Source organism: Epinephelus fuscoguttatus, linkage group LG18 (assembly GCF_011397635.1).
Source record: "Epinephelus fuscoguttatus linkage group LG18, E.fuscoguttatus.final_Chr_v1".
Taxonomy (NCBI): Eukaryota; Metazoa; Chordata; class Actinopteri; order Perciformes; family Serranidae; genus Epinephelus; species Epinephelus fuscoguttatus.
The window spans coordinates 36747800-36768863 of record NC_064769.1 but is presented as its reverse complement, the minus strand read 5'-3'; the positions used below and the strand labels follow the sequence as shown (position 1 = coordinate 36768863).

The 21064-nt window shown below is 42.2% G+C and overlaps 1 protein-coding gene across 1 annotated transcript in view; it reads left to right on the top strand.

Annotated features, from left to right (window-relative positions):
- The window catches only part of adamts6 (ADAM metallopeptidase with thrombospondin type 1 motif, 6), a 106847-nt gene that overhangs the window by 71156 nt on the left and 14627 nt on the right, over positions 1-21064 (top strand). The window contains exons 17-21 of the mRNA XM_049560051.1: positions 5288-5411; positions 7783-7863; positions 10556-10719; positions 14754-14892; positions 17952-18081. Coding sequence (XP_049416008.1) covers positions 5288-5411; positions 7783-7863; positions 10556-10719; positions 14754-14892; positions 17952-18081 — 638 coding nt within the window. The remainder of the gene's footprint in view (positions 1-5287; positions 5412-7782; positions 7864-10555; positions 10720-14753; positions 14893-17951; positions 18082-21064) is intronic.

Genomic DNA, 21064 nt, shown 5'->3' with positions numbered 1-21064 from the left:
TGACATTAACCTCGGTGGGCTTTTGTGACTGTGACTGTTAACTCCTGATGTAATTAACCTGGTATATATGAGAGTGACATGTCAGCTGTGTATTAAATGACCCTAGTAAGAGTTTCCTCAGCCTCAGCGCCAGTTTTTATCTCTGACAGCACAGTTTAGCAGCTCGCTGATTGCGTAAACACAACTGCCAGAGCACAAAACCGCACACAAAACCGATTCTGCAGTGAAGAACAATCGAGCCTTTGAGTTGCTGATTGTGGCTCATTGTGACTGAATGACTGGCGTTGCTCTCTGCGACTCTTATCAGGGCTCTGCAGCCTCCACTGGGATTGTTTGGTGATAAATAAAACACAAAAATCATTGTTGTGATTGAATAATGATTTGATATATATTTGAAAGGGCTGATTTAATAACATCTTATTGAAAGGAGTTGGCAGTTGGTGCTGTCTTTGTTTTCACCAGCATGAATCATTTTGTACAGTTTGTGTGGAGATGAGGGTTTGTGTGTGTTTTCTGAGATGCAGCTGAAATAACGTCTTGGTTCCTCGCTTTAAGTATTTGCTTTGACTTCCACCTGACCGTACGATTTGATTCCTGCCTGGCATGAAAGAGCAGCGACTGTGCCAACAACATTACTCCGATTTTAATATAAAAACACAACATGGTGCGTGTTTTATTGGGAGGAGAGTTTCTGAGAGGTGGAATATTCCCCACCGACAGAGCCTTGCAGGTTTATTTCCAGTCTGAATCCAGCGTGTCGGTTTTATTCCAGAGGTGGGCTCTCTGGGTTCACTGCCACACCGCGATAAATCTCTAGAACACTGTCTGCTTGGAAAGCGTTCAGAAACACTGAGAGCTGCGACGCTGTTAACAGGTGCTGGAGAGACAGAGACAGAGAGGGAGGTGGTGATAGAGGGGAGAAAGAAGCTGGGAGATCCAGAGGAGGAGTGGAACAGTGATCCTCCCTGTTGTATTGTCACACAGTCTTACACACATCTGATGAAGCTGTTATCAAACTGTTTAAAGACTGGAACTGTTTCCAAAATCACTCCTGATTTACTATGTAGAGCTGTCTGCTATGTTACTGTATATATAGTGTAGGACTGCACCTAACATGTATATTAACCGTCAGATCATTTTCTCGATTCATTTCTGTTCCATAAAATGTTAGAAAATAGTGAAAATGGCCTTTAAATTCCAAAAATATTCAATTTAAAGTGTTATAAAACAGAGAAAACCAGCAAATTCTTGCACTGGAGGAGCTGCAGGCAGAGAATTTGGGGCATTTTTGCTTAGAAAAATGTCTTAAAATATTAATTTGATATCAGAATAGTGGCTGTTTATGCCTTTTTAATAATAAGCATAATGCATTTTATATATATGCGCCTTTCAGAGCACTCAAGGACGACTTACAAGACAGGCAAATATGTATCCATACATCATAAAATCAAATAAATCAGTCATATACAGTAATAAGTTAGTAAAATAACTGCACACAGCCCCTGTGAAATGATTATTTCACTGCCAGGATTTAATCCATTAGTTCTAATAAAAATAAAATTAAATTTAAAATAAATAAATAAATAATAAATAAATAAAATTTCCAGAAGAGCCACAACATTAAATCATTTTATCACTATTCAAGTTAGCAGAGCTAAACCAGAAGTTAGCCCTAGTTAGCTCTCTGGTGTGCCTGCTCTATGGGCCCAACAACGTGAAAGATTTGGGTAATTTAATACCCTCAAAATTGAACTTTTTTGGCTTCACGCCGCTGAGCAACTTTCATAAGAATGAACAGGGCCCTGCCTCCAACTCTGTATCCAGGTCTCTTTATACATCCAAAGTCCATCCATCCATTTTTATCCGCTTATCCGGGGCCGGGTTGCGGGGGCAGCAGGCTAAGCAAAGCACCCCAGACGTCCCTCTCCCTGGCAACGCTTTCCAGCTCCTCCTGAGGGATTCCAAGGTGTTGCCAGGCCAGATGAGGTATGTAATCCCACCAGTGTGTTCTGGGTCTGCCCCGGGGCCTCCTACCAGTGGGACGTGCCCAGAACACCTCTAACAGGAGGCGCCCAGGAGACTCCTGATCAGATGCCCGAGCCACCTCAACTGACCCCTTTCGACGCGAAGGAGCAGCGGCTCTACTCCGAGCTCCCTCCAGATGTCCGAGCTCCTCACCCTATCTCTAAGGCTGAGCTCAGCCACCCCACGGAAGAAACCATTTCCACTGCTTGTATCCGCGATCTCATTCTTGCAGTCACTACCCAGAGCTCATGACCATAGGTGAGGGTTGGGACATAGATGGACCAGTAAATCAAAAGCTTTGCTTTCTGGCTCAGCTCCCTCTTCACCACAACGGACTGGCACAGCGCCCGCATCACTGGAGTAGCCGCACTGACCCGCCGATCCATCTCACACTCCATTCTACCGTCACTTGTGAACAAGACCCCGAGATACTTGAATGCCCTCACTTGAGGCAGTAACTCTGCCGCAACCCAGAGAGGGCAATCCACTGGTTTCCGACAGAGAACCATGGCTTCAGACTTGGAGGTGCTGACTCTCATCCCGACCACTTCACACTCAAACAGCACCAGTGCATGCTGGAGGTCACGGTGTGATGGAGCCAACAGAACCACATCATCTGCAAAGAGCAGAGATGCAATTCTGAGGTCCCCAAACTGGACCCCTTCCTCCCCCCGGCTGCACCTCGAAATCCTGTCCATGACATCCCATACATCCAAAGTATCTCACTTATTACAGTCACAGTGCTTATCGGACTGCAGATTTGATTGGCTCAGCAGCATTTACATGAGTCAAGCCATGCAACTGGTCTGTGAGTATTCTGGTCGCTAAACCAGTACTAGAAATGCTGCACCGGTTAAAACAGAAACTGTAATTCTCAGTAATTTCTAGGTTATATGTCAGGGTCCAGATCCAGGAGATGGGAGAGCATTTTGGTCATTTTGCTAACAAGCATGGTGTCCCTCCTCGTCACCTCTCACATTGCCAACTGATCTTTTATTTTTAATTTTTGAATTTTAAGAAACCAAACAACATCAGGCAAAGGGACTGCTGGTGAAAGCTTGCCTCGGAGCTAACTCAGTTGCATTTACATTTGTTTCAGTGTTGATTAATGAACATTGTTTCTTTTCAAGTAAAAAATAAATTAAAACAAATTAAATAGAAGATCAACTAATCAACTAATCTTTGCAGTTTTGATATAGAGTCCTTAAGAATCTCAGAATCTAGGAACAAAAAGTAAGTGCTCACAATCCCAAAATGCACCATAGATGTGAAATTTACTGTTGTTTCAAACAATGAATCATACTCATTCCAAGATAGTGCAACTTTCTAAGAAAAATAAAAACATTACATCATAAATAACTGTGATATAATTATGTGCAAAATCCTTTTGAGGGAGGAAAATTAAAGTGTACATTGTTGTTTACACTGTAAACATATGCTACATAAAGACGTAGAGATCATTGCCAAAAACTTTAAAGAGGCAAAATAATGTAAGAAATGTGCACTATAAAAGAACTTCACAGATGGAGCAGTTAACACAGAGAGCACAGTGGATTCAGAGCACTCCATTATAAGTTAAACTCATAAACTTACACCAGTAAATTTCAGATGTTTTGATGTATAATGTATTTAGATATTCAACCACAGACTGTAGGCCTCACACCTAACAAAAATTTTCAGAGTGTAAATGCTCTAATGAGTCCGTATACAGCCGGTGTCGGAGCCCTTAATGGAGAAATATAATGGAAATAACAAAACTTACCTTCAATCAGAATCAGCTGAACGCCGTTGTCTCACCTCCAAGGCATTACTAATCGAGTCGTGATGAAGCAACTGCTGCAAATCGAGCACAGATAAAAGGTGTAATGAGCTCCATACGGACTGCGTATTAAAATTTATACCAAGCCAGCAAATTTTTATCTGTTACGTTGGCTCATTTGAACACCATCATATTTTATGAGCCCTCGTATGTTTTACATGTTGAAACCTGCCAAGATACGGATGTAATGGCTGGTATCAATGTAGCTGTGTTAAAGGATCAGTCTGGAGTTATTCTGTGTTTTTTAATTGTCAACAAATCCCATTAAAAAAACCACAAAACCACAAAGTGTCTGATTCTCAATAGTTAATGACTTTCCTACTCTGTGGCACTCAGCCTCAAGCCCACTGGTTTCTACTAATAATGTAAAAGTTTAAAAAGGTCACAAAGATCCATCCATTTTCATCCGCTTATCCGGGGCCAGGTCAAGCAAAGCATCCCAGACGTCCCTCTCCTCAGCAACACTTTCCAGCTCCTCCTGGAGGACCCCGAGGTGTTCCCAGACCAGATGAGATATGTAATCCCTCCAGTGTGTTCTGGGTCTGCCCCGGGGCCTCCTACCAGTGGGACGTGCCCAGAACACCTCCAGCAGGAGGCGCCCAGGAGGATCCTGATCAGATGTTGAACAACCTCAACTGAACCCTTGCGACACAATGGAGCAGCGGCTCTACTCTGAGCTCCTCCCCCTATCTCTAAGGCTGAGCCCAGACACCCCACAGAGGAAACTCAATTCATATCCACGATCTCATTCTTTCGGTCACTACCCAGAGCTCATGACCATAGTTGATGGTTGGGACGTAGATGGACCAGTAAATCGAACACTTTGCCTTCTGGCTCAGCTCCCTCTTCACCACGACAGACCGGCGCAGCGCCTGCATCACTGCAGAAGCCGCACCAAACCGGCGATCATTCTCACGCTCCATTCTACCCTCACTCACTGGTGAACAAGACCCTGAGATACCTGAACTCCCTCGCTTGAGGCAGTAGTTTTTACTTCTGTAGTTTTTACGAAATGTCACTCAGACAGGAACACATGGTGCATTTATTGGGGACTACTTTTAGCAGTGGATTAATACACATTTGGTGTGATGTAATGTGTTAATAAGTGAGCTTTAGAGGTGCTAGTAGGCACATTTTGTTACCGAATCAGGCTAGCTGTTTCTCCCATTTTCCAGTCTTTATGCTAAGCTAAGCTACCCGGCTTTGTATGTAACAGACAGACATAAGACTGGTATAAATCTTTTCATGTAACTGTCTTTAAGAAAATAAATAAATGCTTTTCTCAATATGCTGAACTATTCCTTTAAAAGACAGAAAGACAATAAGGACTGTGGCCTAAAATCTGACTTAGCAGATTTGTTATGAACTTAAACTGAATCCCATTTTCCTGTCTTCAACTAAAACAGTGCTCTCTGTCTTTCTCCGACTTTGTTGTCTTTGAAGCATGTGGGCTGCGATAACATCCTGAGCTCTGATGCTAAAGAAGATCGCTGCCGTGTGTGTGGAGGGGATGGCAGCACTTGTGAGGCAACAGAGGGACTCTTCAATGACTCTCTGCCCCGAGGAGGTAAAACATACCCGACTCCAGGCATGTTGTTTTTACGATGAGAGACTTAGATACTCTGTCATCTCAGGTTTCTGTTAGATCTCCATTCATGTATTCAACAGCAGCTTTTAGGCTTCTTTGATTCACTCAGTGTGAAGAGGACGAACAGAGAGGGAGCACATGCAACAGTTTTAAAAGATAGTCCGGATTTTTTAATGTGGGTTTGTTAAGGTACTTATCCATAGTCAGTTTGTTACCTTCAGTAGATGGCAGTTGGCCAATTTGGAGAAGCAGACAGGAGTACAGCTGAGAAGCTAAGAAATGTACTGCTTTGGACAGGGCAACAACAAAACAAATTTTAGCCACCTAAAAAAATCAATATCATTTTAAGTGTACGCTATATTGAGAATATTTTCACAGCTTTACCTTGCTGCTAGACAGCCTTTTCCTGACAGGAAACTAAGGCTGCTGTCAGCCCTAGAGTGGTCTCCTTTGGTCTGAATCAGGGACTCATGTTGTTCCAAAGTTGTATAATTGCCTAGAGTTAGTTCGTGTTCTCACGGCAGCATTTACAAGAGGACCAGATCAAATGCCTTGTGTGAGAAAGCTGCTCTTGATTGGTCAGAATTTCCATGTGGGAAAAATCCAGGAAGTAAAGCAAACGTTGAAGAAGAGTACACTTGCAAGATAAATGTGACACTTTCTAATGTCACAATGGAGGGACAACTACGCAGGTTGATTTTAGCGCTGCTCATCGTGGACTATATTGCTGTCATTGTTCATTTTAGTCAAAGCATACAGTTTGAAAACGAGGCAAACGCGGCTCCAACTAGAAAACAATGTTTTGATGCATTGGATGTGCTGAATGTGCATATTAAGGCAGTACAGGAGGAGGTGCACATTAATAATCCTCCAGGACTGTAACATGCTCATGTTTAACCCAAACAATGTGTCATGTGACTGCAGTTGCTTCACATCCAGGTCGGAACACCTTCTCACCACAAACCAACCGCACCAGAGTTCCTTTGGAACCGGACTGAGACCACCTCTTCAAGAAGGTCTCGGTCAAGTTGTTTTGGTGCGCACCTGAGTGTGATTGCTGTGTTCACACCTGCCCAAACGAACCGCACTGAGGGGGCAAACGAACTTGAGTTAAATTGAACTGAACCAAACAGGGCAGGTGTGAAAGCACCCTAAAGCCATTGTCTAAGCTCAAAGCCACCAGACTCCATAGACAAAAACAGTAATTTTACCTTGCTGAACACAGGAGTTTCTGGTCTGCCAGTTGTTGAGTTTGTTTGAGTTATTGTTGGACTTCAGTGTTTTAAAGGTTTAGTTTGGATTCACTAAAGCAGTCACTCCAGATTTCGTGGTCTGTTTGTTTTGGTTTTCTTTTGCCCGATTTGTTTGCAACTTTTCCAAAAATTTTCCAACGTTTTTCCGGCATGTTTTTGCATGTGAAATTACTGACATTTGCAAAAATAGTTGTAAAGCTGTTTCAGATTCAGAGCACACAATAGCATAAAGAAACTACAGATTGTGGCAGTGGTAGACCAGCAGCTCCTATGTTCAGTGAGGTAAAATTACTGTTTTTATCAATGGAGTCTGGTGGCCTTAAAGCGAGCATAGATAACGGCTTTCTGTTCCCCATTGGAAAGGGCCGTAAAAAGCAGGTAAAGCAATGAAAATAGCGATCACTTAAACTGATATTGATTTTTTTAGGTGACTAAGCATGTTTTACTGCTGTGCGCTTTCATTGCTTTGCTCACTTGGCAATACTCCTGTAGCTTCTCCAAACTGGGGGCGTGCTGACCGCCATCTATTGTAGGTAATAAACCGACTATGAATAAGTGCCTCGTACAACCCCATTTAAAGAAATCTATCCCTTTTAAAGTCACTGGAGATGGCTGTGAATAAAACAAAGTAACTCATCGGCCTTTTGGCAGAGCAGCTTTTATCCAACACATCCCTGAGGCCAGGCAGATAATCTCTTGCCTTTGTCACCGACCAATAGAACACATGTTTTTTGCTATTTAGATCTATGTTGTCAGTATACAGATGAAAACATAATATTTTCCCCATTAATTACATCACTGAGTGAAGAAATCCGGAGCAGAGATAGGGACTTGGTGTTGGCTTCAGCCTGAGGTTGTCTATAGAGAGCAGGAGAGTGAGAGAGAAAACATATTTCTCCTTCTATGGTATGGCTAGTAAACCATCTAAAAATACAGTGTATCCACGTGTGTGTGTGTGACTGTGAAAAAAAAGGAGGGGATTGTTTTGTCCTCCTGCTTTGTCCTTTTTGGGTGATTCGGAATTTATTCTATATGTCCTCCCTTTGAGTTTGAGAGGGAGAAATACCACCTTAACGATGCCTGTCTTTGTCCTCCAGGCTACATGGAGGTGGTTCAGATCCCAAAAGGGTCGGTTCACATTGAGATCAAAGAAGTTGCCATGTCGAAGAACTACATCGGTAAGTGGCGGCCTCAAGAATTAATATTTTCAGAGTAATATGTATTTTTATGAGCGTCACAGGTGGCAGTGTTAATCTGCCACACACCTGTGTCCAGGCTGAAGTATCTCATTAACTATTGGATGGATTGCCATTAAATATTGTACAGACATTCATGTTCCCCAGAGGATGAAGCTCACTGACTCTGGCGATCCCTTGACCTTTCCTCTAGTGCCACCATGAAGTTGACTCTTGCTTTTTAGTGAAACATCTCAACAACTATCAGATGGATTGACATGGAATTTGGTGCATATACTCATGGTCCCCAGTGGATCAATTCTAATGGCTCATACAGCCAAACATTGTTTTCTCTTTACAAGATGAAGGAGCAACTTTCTAAGCATAATGAAAGTATATAATGAATAACTGTAAAAGTTACATGCAGAATCATTTCAGTTTAAATCAAAGTACTCTACAAGATAAACTCCTGAACTCACAAATTTATATATTCATGGTCCCCAGAGGATGACTCATAATGACTTCAGTGATCCCTTGGCATTTCCTCTAGCGCCAACATGAGGTCTACGTTTTTGTTTTTTAAATAACTCAACATCTCCTAGATAGACTTGGACACAATTTTTTACAGACATTCATGTTCCCCAGAGGATGAAGCTCATTGACTTTAGTGATCCCTTGGCTTCTTGTATCACTGGCAGGAAGTCAACAATTGATGTTTTATGTGGTCTGACGGTTTAACTGGTCTGACGCTACTATGCGCCCCAGCTGTATCTAGGCTAAAGGCTAACATGCCAACTATTATTTTTATGTCACTAGTCACTTGAAACAAATTTAGGACCCAAGGTTGACATTTAGTACCTCAACAGCTGTTGGGTGGATTGCCATGAAATTGGGTTCATACATTCATATACTCCTCAGAATAATCATCCACTTTGGTTTATAACCAGATACACTGCCATTGAGAAGTTTGGAATCAGATTTTTATTGATGTTTTTCTTCTTTCCTTCAATAACAACGCTATTAGTAGAGATAAACCCCCCCCCCCCCCAGTATATTTCATACAATAAATGTATTATTTGAATTAAAATAGTTTTGGTTACAAAAGAAGAAGAATGAAATGATTTCAACTTTGATTTCATACTTATTAGTTCTTAACCAAATTGGTGAACATGGTAAACATTACATGCTAAACATGTGAGTGTTAGCATTGTCACTGTGGGCATGTTAGCATAACAAGTATAGCATTTAGCTCAAAGCACCACTCTGCCTAAGTGCAGCCTCACAGAGGCATTGGTGTGACTGTAGACTCTCTAGTCTTGTTTTACTATCAATTCATCACTCTCAGTAAACCCTGCAGTTCACCACAATGTGATGAATTACCAATTTGTGACATCAAGCTGTTTCATATTATCTGTTCAGCTCTGTGTCAACCACATTTCCAGGGATTTCCTTTGCGTCTTTGTCAAGAGCAAATTAGAAGATGCCATCGTTAAATCTCCCGTTGCCTCACATAAAGCCATAAAACTGAGAGAGTCTGTAAAACCTCCCTGAATCTTAACACATGTGATGGCCCTCTTGGCACCAGACTCATCCGCTCCGTTCCAGACTAAATAAAAACTATTTGCAACACTGGCAGCGACGGACCCAAAACAATCAAACAACCGGATTCAATTAAGCCCGTTGTGTGTCTTTTCATTAACAAGAGAAAGACATGTGACAGCGTGTTGAATTTATAGCGGATGGTGTTGATGGAGGGCTTAAGTTACACTTTGAACCGGAGAGCTGCATCAGATTTATAGGGCCGTGGTGACAGCTGCCTGCTCCACCAGGATTATGGGGGATATGATGTCTATATATCAAAGTTTAAAGAGTGCAATTTTGGCTATTGTGTTGGACTAGATTTTCCCCTCCAAGCAATCTGTAACTTTGTTATGAATCTCATCTGTGACCCCAGTGATAAAGATAATATTTTTCTTTTGCAGCATTGTGTGGGTCCCTGCTATTTAGGTCAGCAACATTTTAATGTTTGATTAAAGCAAAAACTGAGTGAGACAATATAAAAATAGAGAGCGGGCTGCCTGCGGAGACTTGTGTAAACTGCTCTGTTCAAAATAACAAAATCACAATGCTCACAATCAGTGCCAGATGTGCTGAAAATGAATTTATTGAGAAGGGGATTGTGATATTTTAAAGAGGAGTAAGCTATTGTTTGAGGGAGGGAAGAGAGGGGAATCTGTACAAGCACGAGCCAGAGAGACAGAATAGAGAGTGGTTGGATCGTTTCTCCTGAATTTGGCCTCATTTCAACACAGAGAAAGTGGATATTTTCAGATCTGTTGTGCTTGGAGACCAACTTTTGTTTTGACAACCAGACAGAGTGGTATTCATGAGGTTCGTCCAGGCTTTCACCTGAAGTGTGTTTTCTTTCTCGTCCTAAATTAGACGTATGTACATGTCGGTGCACGTGAACGTCTGCGTTTATAGTGTGTATACACAGGCACGTGTGTGTGTTTCTTCTCAGAGAGTTGTCAGTGACATCAGGGGAGGCTGAAAATGATGATGATGATGATGAAGTTGAAGGACGGCAATGACATCACACCAAATGATTGTCTCCACCTGTTGTCCCGGCTACCGTTCCTGTCTGCTTTTGATTTCAGCTCTCTGAAAGTGTTTCTTGTTCTCTGTGATGACGCAGCTCTGAAGTCTGAAGTGGACGATTATTACATCAACGGAGCGTGGACCATCGACTGGCCCAGGAAGTTTGACATCGCAGGGACGGCCTTCCACTACAAGAGACCATCTGATGAACCAGAGTCTTTGGAGGCGCTGGGAGCTACCACTGAAAACCTAATTGTCATGGTAATACATTAGTGTCAAAATCACACCTTTTTTTTTTTTCCCTAAAGTTGCACAAGTAGGACGAGCAGCTGGTCCTGAGAGTAATTTTCCCTGGTATGTTTCTATCTGAAAGTTTCCTTTTAACAATATCCTCAGTATTCCATATAGATAACAAAGAAACACAGCAGTCTCTTGGGAAAATTAATCTGGCAATGCCCCATTTTTTTGGCCACTTTTGCACTGATATGAGGATCTTGTTGGCAAACAGTTGCTCATTTACACATCCAGCAGTCACAGAGCAACATTATCATTTATTTGAAGATATGTTTGTGGCCATCTGATGAATGTAAGTCCAATATTCACTCTCTTTTAGCTCTGTTTTTTGATCTTTGCCAACTCTTCAAGGAAACACCTGGCTCTTTAGCAGCTAAATACTCCACTATGTTCACCAGCTAGTTGCTAACTGTGTCTGTCCATTGCGGTGAGTTTGAACCAAAACAGTTAAGTTCTGGGCCATATGCGCCAGAATACACTGCTTGAGCAGTTTGCACCCATTAGCGTCCGTATAAGATGTTCCGGGCTTTCACAAGTTCCAATGTAAACCTATCTGCATCATTATTTGACGTTCAGAGCAACAGACATGGTAGAAAGAGTGCGACACATCTGTTGCAGTGTGAGGGCCTCTATAAACAAATGGAGCTGCTCCATTTACCATGGAAGCCACCCTTGCATCGCATGGCTCTTTTTGGCTGTGTGGGCGGGTGGTAGGGTCTAACAAACACAGGACTTGGACCCATGAGATTGGTGTTTGTGTCCCATAGGAGTTGTTTTGTTATGTCAGTCGTTAATCAGTCTTTTTGTAACCCTTGAACCCAGTTCAGGCCAAAGATGTGCGACAAGACAAGTTAAAACAGGCAACTACTTGCAATGCACCATTCTGCAACGTTCTTAAAACCTGCTGGTTGACAGGAAGTGACCACAATGAGACGGTGTATCATCTCTAGTCAACAACTCTCTGTACTTCTGATCTGATTTGCAGCTTTTCAGACTTATTTTGTGGCTGAATATAATTTGTAGCTTCTTAAAATCTGAATGAGGACAGTGATAGTGCAATCTGGAAATCCATCGGTTAAAAAAAAAATTTTAAAAAAAATTTCTTCCTTTATCTCTGGAGGCACAGCCCGGAGTTTTTTGACTAACCGGAAGTGAAGGGGCCTCACGCCCTTCACTTCCAGGGGAATCGCCATGTTGTTTACAAATAGAAAACCAGCAGAGTTTAGCTATATATCACATTTTTCACGTCACTATATCACCGTGTAGACTAATCTGATGTTTGTTAAGTCTATAAACACAATGACTGAACAAACGTTACTATTTCTGTGTGCACGTTTTGTAATTAATAACATAGTTATCATAGATTAGCTGGGCTAACTGTTAGCTGTTAACGTTAGCCGTTAGCGTTGTCTATAACCATAGACTGTATAAAAATAAGGTAATAACTCAATAAACGGTCCATGAATCAAATATTCCAGCGGATATCTTGGTTACAACATGATTGAGCTAGCAAAGCAGTTTTGTGTTGCTATGTGTGGTATTTATTCAGTTTTGGGAAATCACGATGTCTAGAAAGCATCAGTGGCTGCAGCTGACAGGGAAAGCAAAGCTAACATCAGGACGTCATCTGTTAAAAGCCTCCCGTTGTCGGATATGACATGAAACTACTCCAGTTAGCTCAATCATGTTGTAACTAAGACATCCGCTGGAAGAAAAAAAAAAAATCACGTTGACGAGACGGCATTACTGGAGCAGTCGCTATGGACGCGGAGCTTGCGGTTTCTGTAGGTACACATTTCCTGGGGACACCTGCACGTCTTGGCCGCGCCCCCTCCATTGTGATTGGCTAAAGTGCAGCATCGTTCAGACTCAAAGCCCCGCTCCCCCCCTCTCTAGTCACACAGGGGTGCCGACAGATTCTACAATGTAGATTGCAGAATCTGTCTTGAGAGATTAGTGATAGTGAGATACTGGCTACAGTGATGAAACAAAACCAGCATCAGATGGACTGTATTCATAATCAATACGCCACAATTATATAAATAACCAGCGCCAATTTATCAGTCAGTGAGAATGTGTGTGTGTGTGTGTGGGCGGGCAGCAGTGACCCACTTCTGACACCGCCACACGTTGATTTGACCACCTGAGGTGCAGGTTTGAGTTGAGCTCAGACCGGCCAGTTCACACTGCTACAACTTTTCACTGCAACGCTCTAAACAGTTTTGTCTTATTGGTCTGAACTGGGCTTATCTGGAAAGATTTGTTACCGAAACCTAACTGCCAACTCTTAGTCACAAGAATCGACGCCCTCTGCAACAGAAAACAATGCAGAATGTTTCCTCTGGCATCATTATATTAACGCCCAAGCGTCAATGTATGACAAGCAGGGATGAGACCATGTTGTATGCAATGAGCTCCAACTCAGTTTAAAGCTCCGTAAAGCCGAGAGGAGCTGCGGATTGAGATTCTCTGTAGGTTCATCAGTATCAGAGACACTTAAACATTCTCGTCACATTATCATCCCGTACATTGTTGCTATAAAACTGTAGATTCTTTAATGACAATATAGATCGAATTATTTCAGTCTTGTTTCTTAGAAGTCACATTTTTTTCCTGTTAGTTTGGCATGCAGACATGAGTGGGAGTTTAACTTCCTGAAACTTGGACACCAGAAATAACTCATCTTACTCTGTAGTTATTCCTGTGCATTTTATGTTGTATGTACGCTGCTGGTCTGAGTCCACTCACACATCTGGCTGCTAACCTTAGGTGACCGTCAGCCAGCGGTTTGGGGTTAAAAGCTATGTATATGTAGATGTACTGTATATATTTATATATATAAAGAATCTGTCACTTGATTTAGAGAGCATCTGTGTCGCTGTGCAGGAGTTTGCTCGTGCATGTTAAGTCGTGCGAGTGCCCTTTTTCTTTTTTTTTGCAAAGACAAGGTTCTCTGCATATTTGTGTGTTTGTGTGTTCATGTGAGGCAACGGAGCATTTTCTTGTTGTAATACTCGGTGGTTTCTGCCTCGACATGAATGCTGAAAATACCAGACCACACAGCACCACTGGAATAGACGAGCAACTGGCCACTCGGCCACTGGCCATTTCTCTGCGGCTTACTAAACCAGACTCCCTCAGTCTGCCTCTGCATCCAGCAGACTAATATAAACCCACCAGAGACGCACTGATCCAAACTGCATTAAAGCTGCTATAAGCCAGCATTTTACATTAATAGTGTTTCACATAATGAGTGATGTGAGAGGGTTAGGGGGCAAAGGCAAAGAGCAAGTTAGAGACGAGCTGGTGAACATAGCGGCGCTTTTAACAGATGAACAGACAGATATTTTTCTCAGGAGTTGGTAGAGACCCAAAACGGAGCTAAAAGATAGTGAATATTAGACTAATAGTAATACTCTACCTACAAAATGACCATTTGTATACCAGTTACTCACGCCATGTTACGCTGAATTCATGAAGAAGACTGTTTGCATGTCTCCACTGTAAACGAAGAATCCAAAACTGGAGAAAATTCTTGATGAAAGCATGTGTTTGGGAAGTTGTTAAATCCGCCCCCCTTCACTTCAATTAATCAGCAGTGTTTGCTGTTTTTGGATTCTTCGTTCCCTTTGCGCACCCAATTCAAGATAACACAGGATGAGTAACTGATATACAAATGGTCATTTTGTGGGTGAAGTATTCCTTTAAATCTGTCAGTTGCCCAGAAACACGACTCCAAATCATTTCTAATGTTTCTCAGTTCAATGTGTGAATGAGCAACTGCCTGCTAACAAGGCTGCTGTATCAACTTTATGGGGTGTTAATATGTTAATGTGTGTTTACGGCTTGTCACACTGCTCCCAAGTGACCCCCTGAAAAAAAAAAATCAATCTACGCAACTTAAATAACAAGACGCAACACAGAATTTGACTACATGAACCCTCTATTCCCTCTATTTTTCTATTTCTGTTCTTACCCTCTGTTTGCGTCTTCCTCTACAGGTCCTGCTTCAGGAACAGAACATGGGAATTCGCTACAAGTTCAACGTGCCCATCCAGCGCACAGGAAGTGGTGACAATGAGGTGGGCTTCTCCTGGCACCACCTGCCTTGGTCTGAATGCTCAGCTACCTGCGCTGGAGGTAAGTCAGCACTGAAAGCCCGGTAACTTTCCTCTCTGCTCCTCTGGACTTTGAATGGACACAGAAACACAGCTGTAGCCTTTCCAGGAACGTCAGGGTGTTCAGTTTAACTTTTCACACAAAGGTTAAAGGTATAGTGTGCAGGATTTTTCTAAAAACGATGTTGCCAGACTGCAAGCAGCATGTATCCAAGAGGAAGCTATGAAAATCATGAACACAGCACCGAAAAAACACAAGTATAGCAAGGTGAAAAAACGGCAAGTGGACAAAGCTTAATCAAAAATGAGAGTGAATCTTGGGTCAGCTTTCACTTCCACTATCGCTGGTGATACTGTTTACAAACTGACAGGAGACCAACAGTTCCTGTACAGAATAGCTTTAAACTTTTCAGGGATGGTCTGAGGAATGTGGCTAAGAGCTCAAGGCCTCAACCTGGCCTCAAAATTCCTCAGATCCCAATTTGATTGAGCATCCGTGGGATGTGCCGATACCCCAGAACTCCTGGGTAGAGTTCTCAACAGGCTGAAAAAAATTAACCCGAACTGAATTGACTCGCGTGAGTTGAAGCCCAAACTCTGCCCGTTTGAGATCACCACATAAAATACTGAGTCTGAGCCGGACCAAATCCCTCTAAAAGTACTCGTCGGCTTCTAACACCCGGGACTCACTGGTTGTGTGGCGGCGCAAGCCACGCATGTCTCCAGTAGAAAATGGACCAGCTCGGTGGATCACCGACTCTCCACGCGTATTTCCTCACCAGAGAAGCTCCCTCCTTTTTTGTTGTATCCCCACAGCCCAAATCCTACCCAGTCCAGCCAATCTGCGAACATTTTCAGCCCCAGCCTGGTCAGACCTGTCAGGCTTTTCAGGACTCAGGTTGAGTATGAGAGCTCTAGTCCTGTGTCCATGCCTCAATAGGTCAGAAACGAGTCCAATCCAAAGAGGCCCCACTGTGGATCGGGGGTGCCTCAGTATGCCCCATGAATGCTCAGTCAGATTGGTCAGGTTGATGCCTTGAGCTCTTGGTCACAATCCTCAGGTCGTTGCTGAGCAGTGTTTGCAGTGTAGCATGGTACAATAGATGAGTGTTGTCTCCATGAGGGAGCGTACTTGGTCTGCAAAAGCGTTTAGGTGGGTGGAGCACATCAAGTGGCATCCACATGAATACTGCGACCAGACATTTCCCAGCAGAACATTTCACTGTAACAGGATGATGAGTTATTCACTTCACCCACCAGTGGTTTTAATGTTTTGGCTGATTGGTGTGTAATGTCAATCCAATCATCAACTGTAGCCATTTCTGGTTTCAGCCACTCTCTAGTGATGGCTCTCCTGCTGGCTGTGTGTTACGTGGTTACACGGCAATCACTGCTAACATTTTATCATTTAGCCGTCAGTCACGTAACAAACACTGTGTCTTGTATTGTGTGCACAGTGCTTAATAAACACTGGTTTTGTAAAACTGCTGCACAAGTTTTCATTATTAAAGTTTATTTGTCTGAGAGAGAAGAATACCTTCCTCTCCGTGTCGACCTTCTGCTGCGCTCCACAGATTGCCTTTTGAAAAAGAGCACTCCAAGCATTTTGGTGTTGAATAGCATAACACGCTGTGGGTGTTTAAATTCTTTTTGAATATTTCTAACCTTCTCAAATATTTAATACTTCATATGGTGTGTGTGTGTGTGTGTGTGTGTGTCATTCTGTAAATCTTCCCCAACCAATAATTACACAAATGCTGAAGAGCAGTGTGTGTGGAAACCCAGTATCATAATTTGCGATGGCTTTCCAAAATCATTACTTTATAGCTGGAGATTCAGCCCTCTAATAAATTCAATATGTATATTTTCCATATTTTAGCCAGAGTAATGAATATGGTGTAATTTCTGTGAATGAGCTGCTCTGCATAGCTTCTGGTTTACCAGCGCTGCACACAGATACGGCCGCTCTTCCAGAGCGCTCGTCCTACAAAGTCAAACATTCAAAAATCTGAAACCGCAGTGAAATGTTGACCATGGCCTCAAGAATGACTAAACCAAACCTTTTAGCCCAAAAGCAATGGGTTTCATGTAACAATAAATAGTGTTTCTTCCCAGTTGTCAAGTGTGGCCTGGACGGGTTTGTAATATTTTGTAAAAGCATGACTGAATAAGCATGTGGGTTTCTCCGAGGAAGGATTTCCAAGTCCGGAGCAGAAGTTTGAAGCTGTTCCTAAGACGGGGAAGCACACATGTTCCTCCCAGTGTTGTAAACATGCCTTTGCATTGTTGACCCAAATGATCTAATTTGTGTCTCTGACCGCACTGAGCTTTAAATCAGTAAGATGTTATTTAATCACGCACCCATTCGATACAGCTAGCTCAGCTAATCATGGAGCGGTGTTTAATATATCACTACAGTAATAAAATCTATGAAAAACACCTTCTGACAGCCTTACAACCAAAACTCTTTTACCCCATGCTTCGCACTGCTCCTCCAAACTGTATTTCACTTCAAGCGCAGATGGGTAGATTTTCTATACTACACACACACACACACACACACACACACACACACACACACACACACACACATCCATATCTCATTACATCTGCCAGACAAGTCTGCTGTGGGATATGTCCCACGAGGGTCCAAGCAGACCCTTTCTGAGTTGGTATGGCATATACACATGCATGCACACACACACACAGCAAACACATGCATACTCTCTTTCTCTCTCTCTCTCTCTCTCTCTCTCTCTCTCCCTCACACACACACACACACACACACAGTGGGAGGTGTGACACCGATACGGTAGCCCTCACTCTCCCCATTAGAAGCCAAAGTAAAGAGCTCTCTGCTCTGTAAAAGTGATTTGCCAAGATATCCTGCAAAGAATCAGGAATTTACATGTCTGGATTTACTACAGACTGAAAGCGATACCATCTCCGCTCAAACACGGCGCTCGACGCGACAGGCCCGGCCTTCCATGTTTCTGAAGGGAGTTTGAATGTGAGAGATCAGCTGAGCTTTGTGCTGTCTGATTATTGATCAGTGTGGGTTTTTTGTTTAACCCCTGTTAGGTTCCCAGAAGCAGGAGTTGGTGTGTAAAAGGCTGGATGACAACTCGGTGGTGCAGAACAGCTACTGTGACCCAGACAGCAAACCTCCAGAGAACCAGAGAGACTGCAACACTGAGCCGTGTCCTCCAGAGTACGTAACACTCAGGCTGATTGTTTTTTGTTAACTGATCAGCTGTCAAGTCTGCAGAATGTGACAATCACAAGTTCCCGCAGCCCAAGGTGACTTCTTCAGTTTGTTTTGTCTGACCAACAGTCTAAAACCCAGAACACATTCACTTTACATCAGTGTGAAACAGTGACAAGCAGCAAATCCTCACATTTAGGAAGCTGGAAGCAGAGAATGTCTGGCATGTTTGGCGTTAATTGTATTTATGTTAATTAATTAATACATTGTCTTGAATTTCCTGCTAAGTTTAGTTTGCGTAGTTCAGTAAAACAATAGTTTTTCAAACTTTCATTGACATTCAAAGCATCAAAAAATAAGCGTACCTTTTAAAACAGTGGCTCCCAACTGGTCCAGCCCTGGGGTCCAGATTTCTCCGTAGTTGTTAGTTTAAGGTCCACACGATCTAATATATTTAGCATCATACTTGCATTTGGCCATGTTGTTGAGCTAGTTTGCTGTTTTGAGTAAGTAGCTGTTTGTTAGTCACTCACTCTACAGAAGGAAACAGCACCTCAAAATAAAAGCTACGTGCTGGAAATTCACTGTACTTCAAAATGAAGTTTGTATTTATGAACCTGACATGTTTGCGAGTCACTTGTGGTCCATTCAGAATGGACCTGCGACCCACTTTTGGACCGCGACCTACCAGTTGGGAACCACTGTTTTAAAGTTCCTCTCCTGGCACTGATTAATCGCTTAACAACTCGTCTCTGTTCACCAAAATTACACATACACAAGTTTTTTCATGACAAAGAATCACTCAATGCCTTAAAATGGCTTCGATGTAACTCTACATCTTTGTCTCATTTAGTATGCATGGATCTGCGATATTCATAGATCCTGCAGCTCAATCGTTCCTGCCCGTCATCGGCTTTGCTCATCGAACACAAACTTCCGCTTTTACACAGAGATAAATAAGATGAGCCTTTAGCTAATAATATGTTGCTAATCTTGATAAACCTTGTTTGTTATTGCCACTTCTGACAAATTGAGGTGAAAGTGAAACTTATGTTACAAAACACCGATACGTATCTTTACCTGACTTCTACTCTGATGCCCCGCAAGTTGATGGTGTTGGTTCCTTAGCTTTGTGACGTAACAAACCCTGGAGGTTTGTTCCCAAGGAAGAAATTCCCACCCATGGTGTTGCCTGCCTTTTTTGCTCATGATATGTCTTGTAGCATATGAAAACACATCGTGGACATGTTTTCAAGGTTTAATACTTTAATTCCACGTCTACGTTGTGAATGTAAGTCCAATATTTACTTTCTTTTAGCTCTGTTTTTGGTCTCCACCACCTCCTAAATGCTCCACAGTGTTCACCAGCTCGTCTCTATCGTCATCTCTTGTTTGATGCTGGGCTAGTGGGGTACTTTTTTCCGAAAACATCTGCCTGCTTCATTTGAATACAATACTGATAACAGATGTGGGACTGTAAGTAGACTTGTAAGTAAAATAAATAGCCGAAAGATGATAAAACGCTCCGTAGAGTTTAGGAGATCTGTGTCAGGTGGTAATTGTTTGTAGGTTTTCTACACATTAAACATAGACTTTTGATACATTTTATTAAAAAATGTTGAGCATACTAGGTTTGAAGGAATACCAACACCCAAAATGATCATTTGTATATCAATTTGTCACCCCATCTTACGTTGAATTTGTCTTGCGTGCCTCCACGATGAAGAATGACTCTAAAAATTGAGAAAATTCTTGCTGAATTGAAGTCATAGGGGTCCAGTAAAACTATATCAAGACAAATGTTTACAAAGTCACACATCTCATGCAGTATAATCCATGTTTCATTTATCCAGCTGTATGCAGAGAACTTCCCAAAAAGACAGACCTTTCTGAGCTAAAAGTGTAAGTTATATATGCTCTCTTCAAAGCCAGACTCCATTGACAAAAGCAGTAATTTTACCTCACTAAACACAGGAGCTGCTGGTCTACCACTGCCTTGATCAATTAGTTTGTTTGTGTTTTTGTGTGACTTCTGTCTTTTAACGGGTTCGTTTGGATTCACCAAAGTCACACAATAACACAAACTAGCTAACTGATCGAGGCAGCAGTAGACCAGCGGCTCCTGTGTTCAGTGAGGTAAAATTACTGCTTTTGTCAATGGAGTCTGGCTTCAAAGAGAGCATAGATAAGTTACACTTTTAGTTTGGTTCCCTGACAGAAATGGCTGTCTGTTTGTAAAGTTCTGAGCATACAGCTGGATAAATAAGACTTTGATTATAATGTGTGAGTTGTGTAAGAGCTTGTAAATGCATGGTTTGTTTATTAAAATGTCATTAAAAGTGGACCCCTATGACTTTAATTCATCAAGAATTGTCTCTGTTTTTGGATTTGTCGTTCACCTCGGAGGCATGCGAGAAAAACAAAGTTTTCCTCATGAATTCAGCGTGACAGGGGGTGAGTAACTGATACACAAATGATCATCTGGGGCGTGAAGTGTTCCTTTAATTTACAGTTTTCAACCCTCCATAAAAATGAGCCTCGCGATATTAATTCGCCTTCAATGAGCCTTACTCTGTGAAATGTGTTTGGAAGAAAATCATAAAATGGCTGTGATTTATAACTTCATATGTTAACTATTTTCAGTGTTTGCCTCGCGCCAGAAATTAGAGCCCTTGAAAATGACCACCTGTGTTTGATTGTTTTGGCTTCTTGAGTGATCCTCGAGGGGTAACATGCACGTATACAGGTGGAATATGAACTTGTGTTTGGTGGCCAAGTGTCTGTAAACCCCACACTGTAGCTGGAAGCATGAGCCAGACTCACTTCAATGACGTCTGGAAAAAGAGGGATTAAATGCGTCGGGTTAATTAGTTTCAGACGATCTGACAATTATTTGTGTGTGAGACAGAAAAACTGATAGTGTCGTAAATCTACTGTATAAGTGGTAATTTGTTTTCATACATTGAAAATACAGTCTGGGGTTATTTAT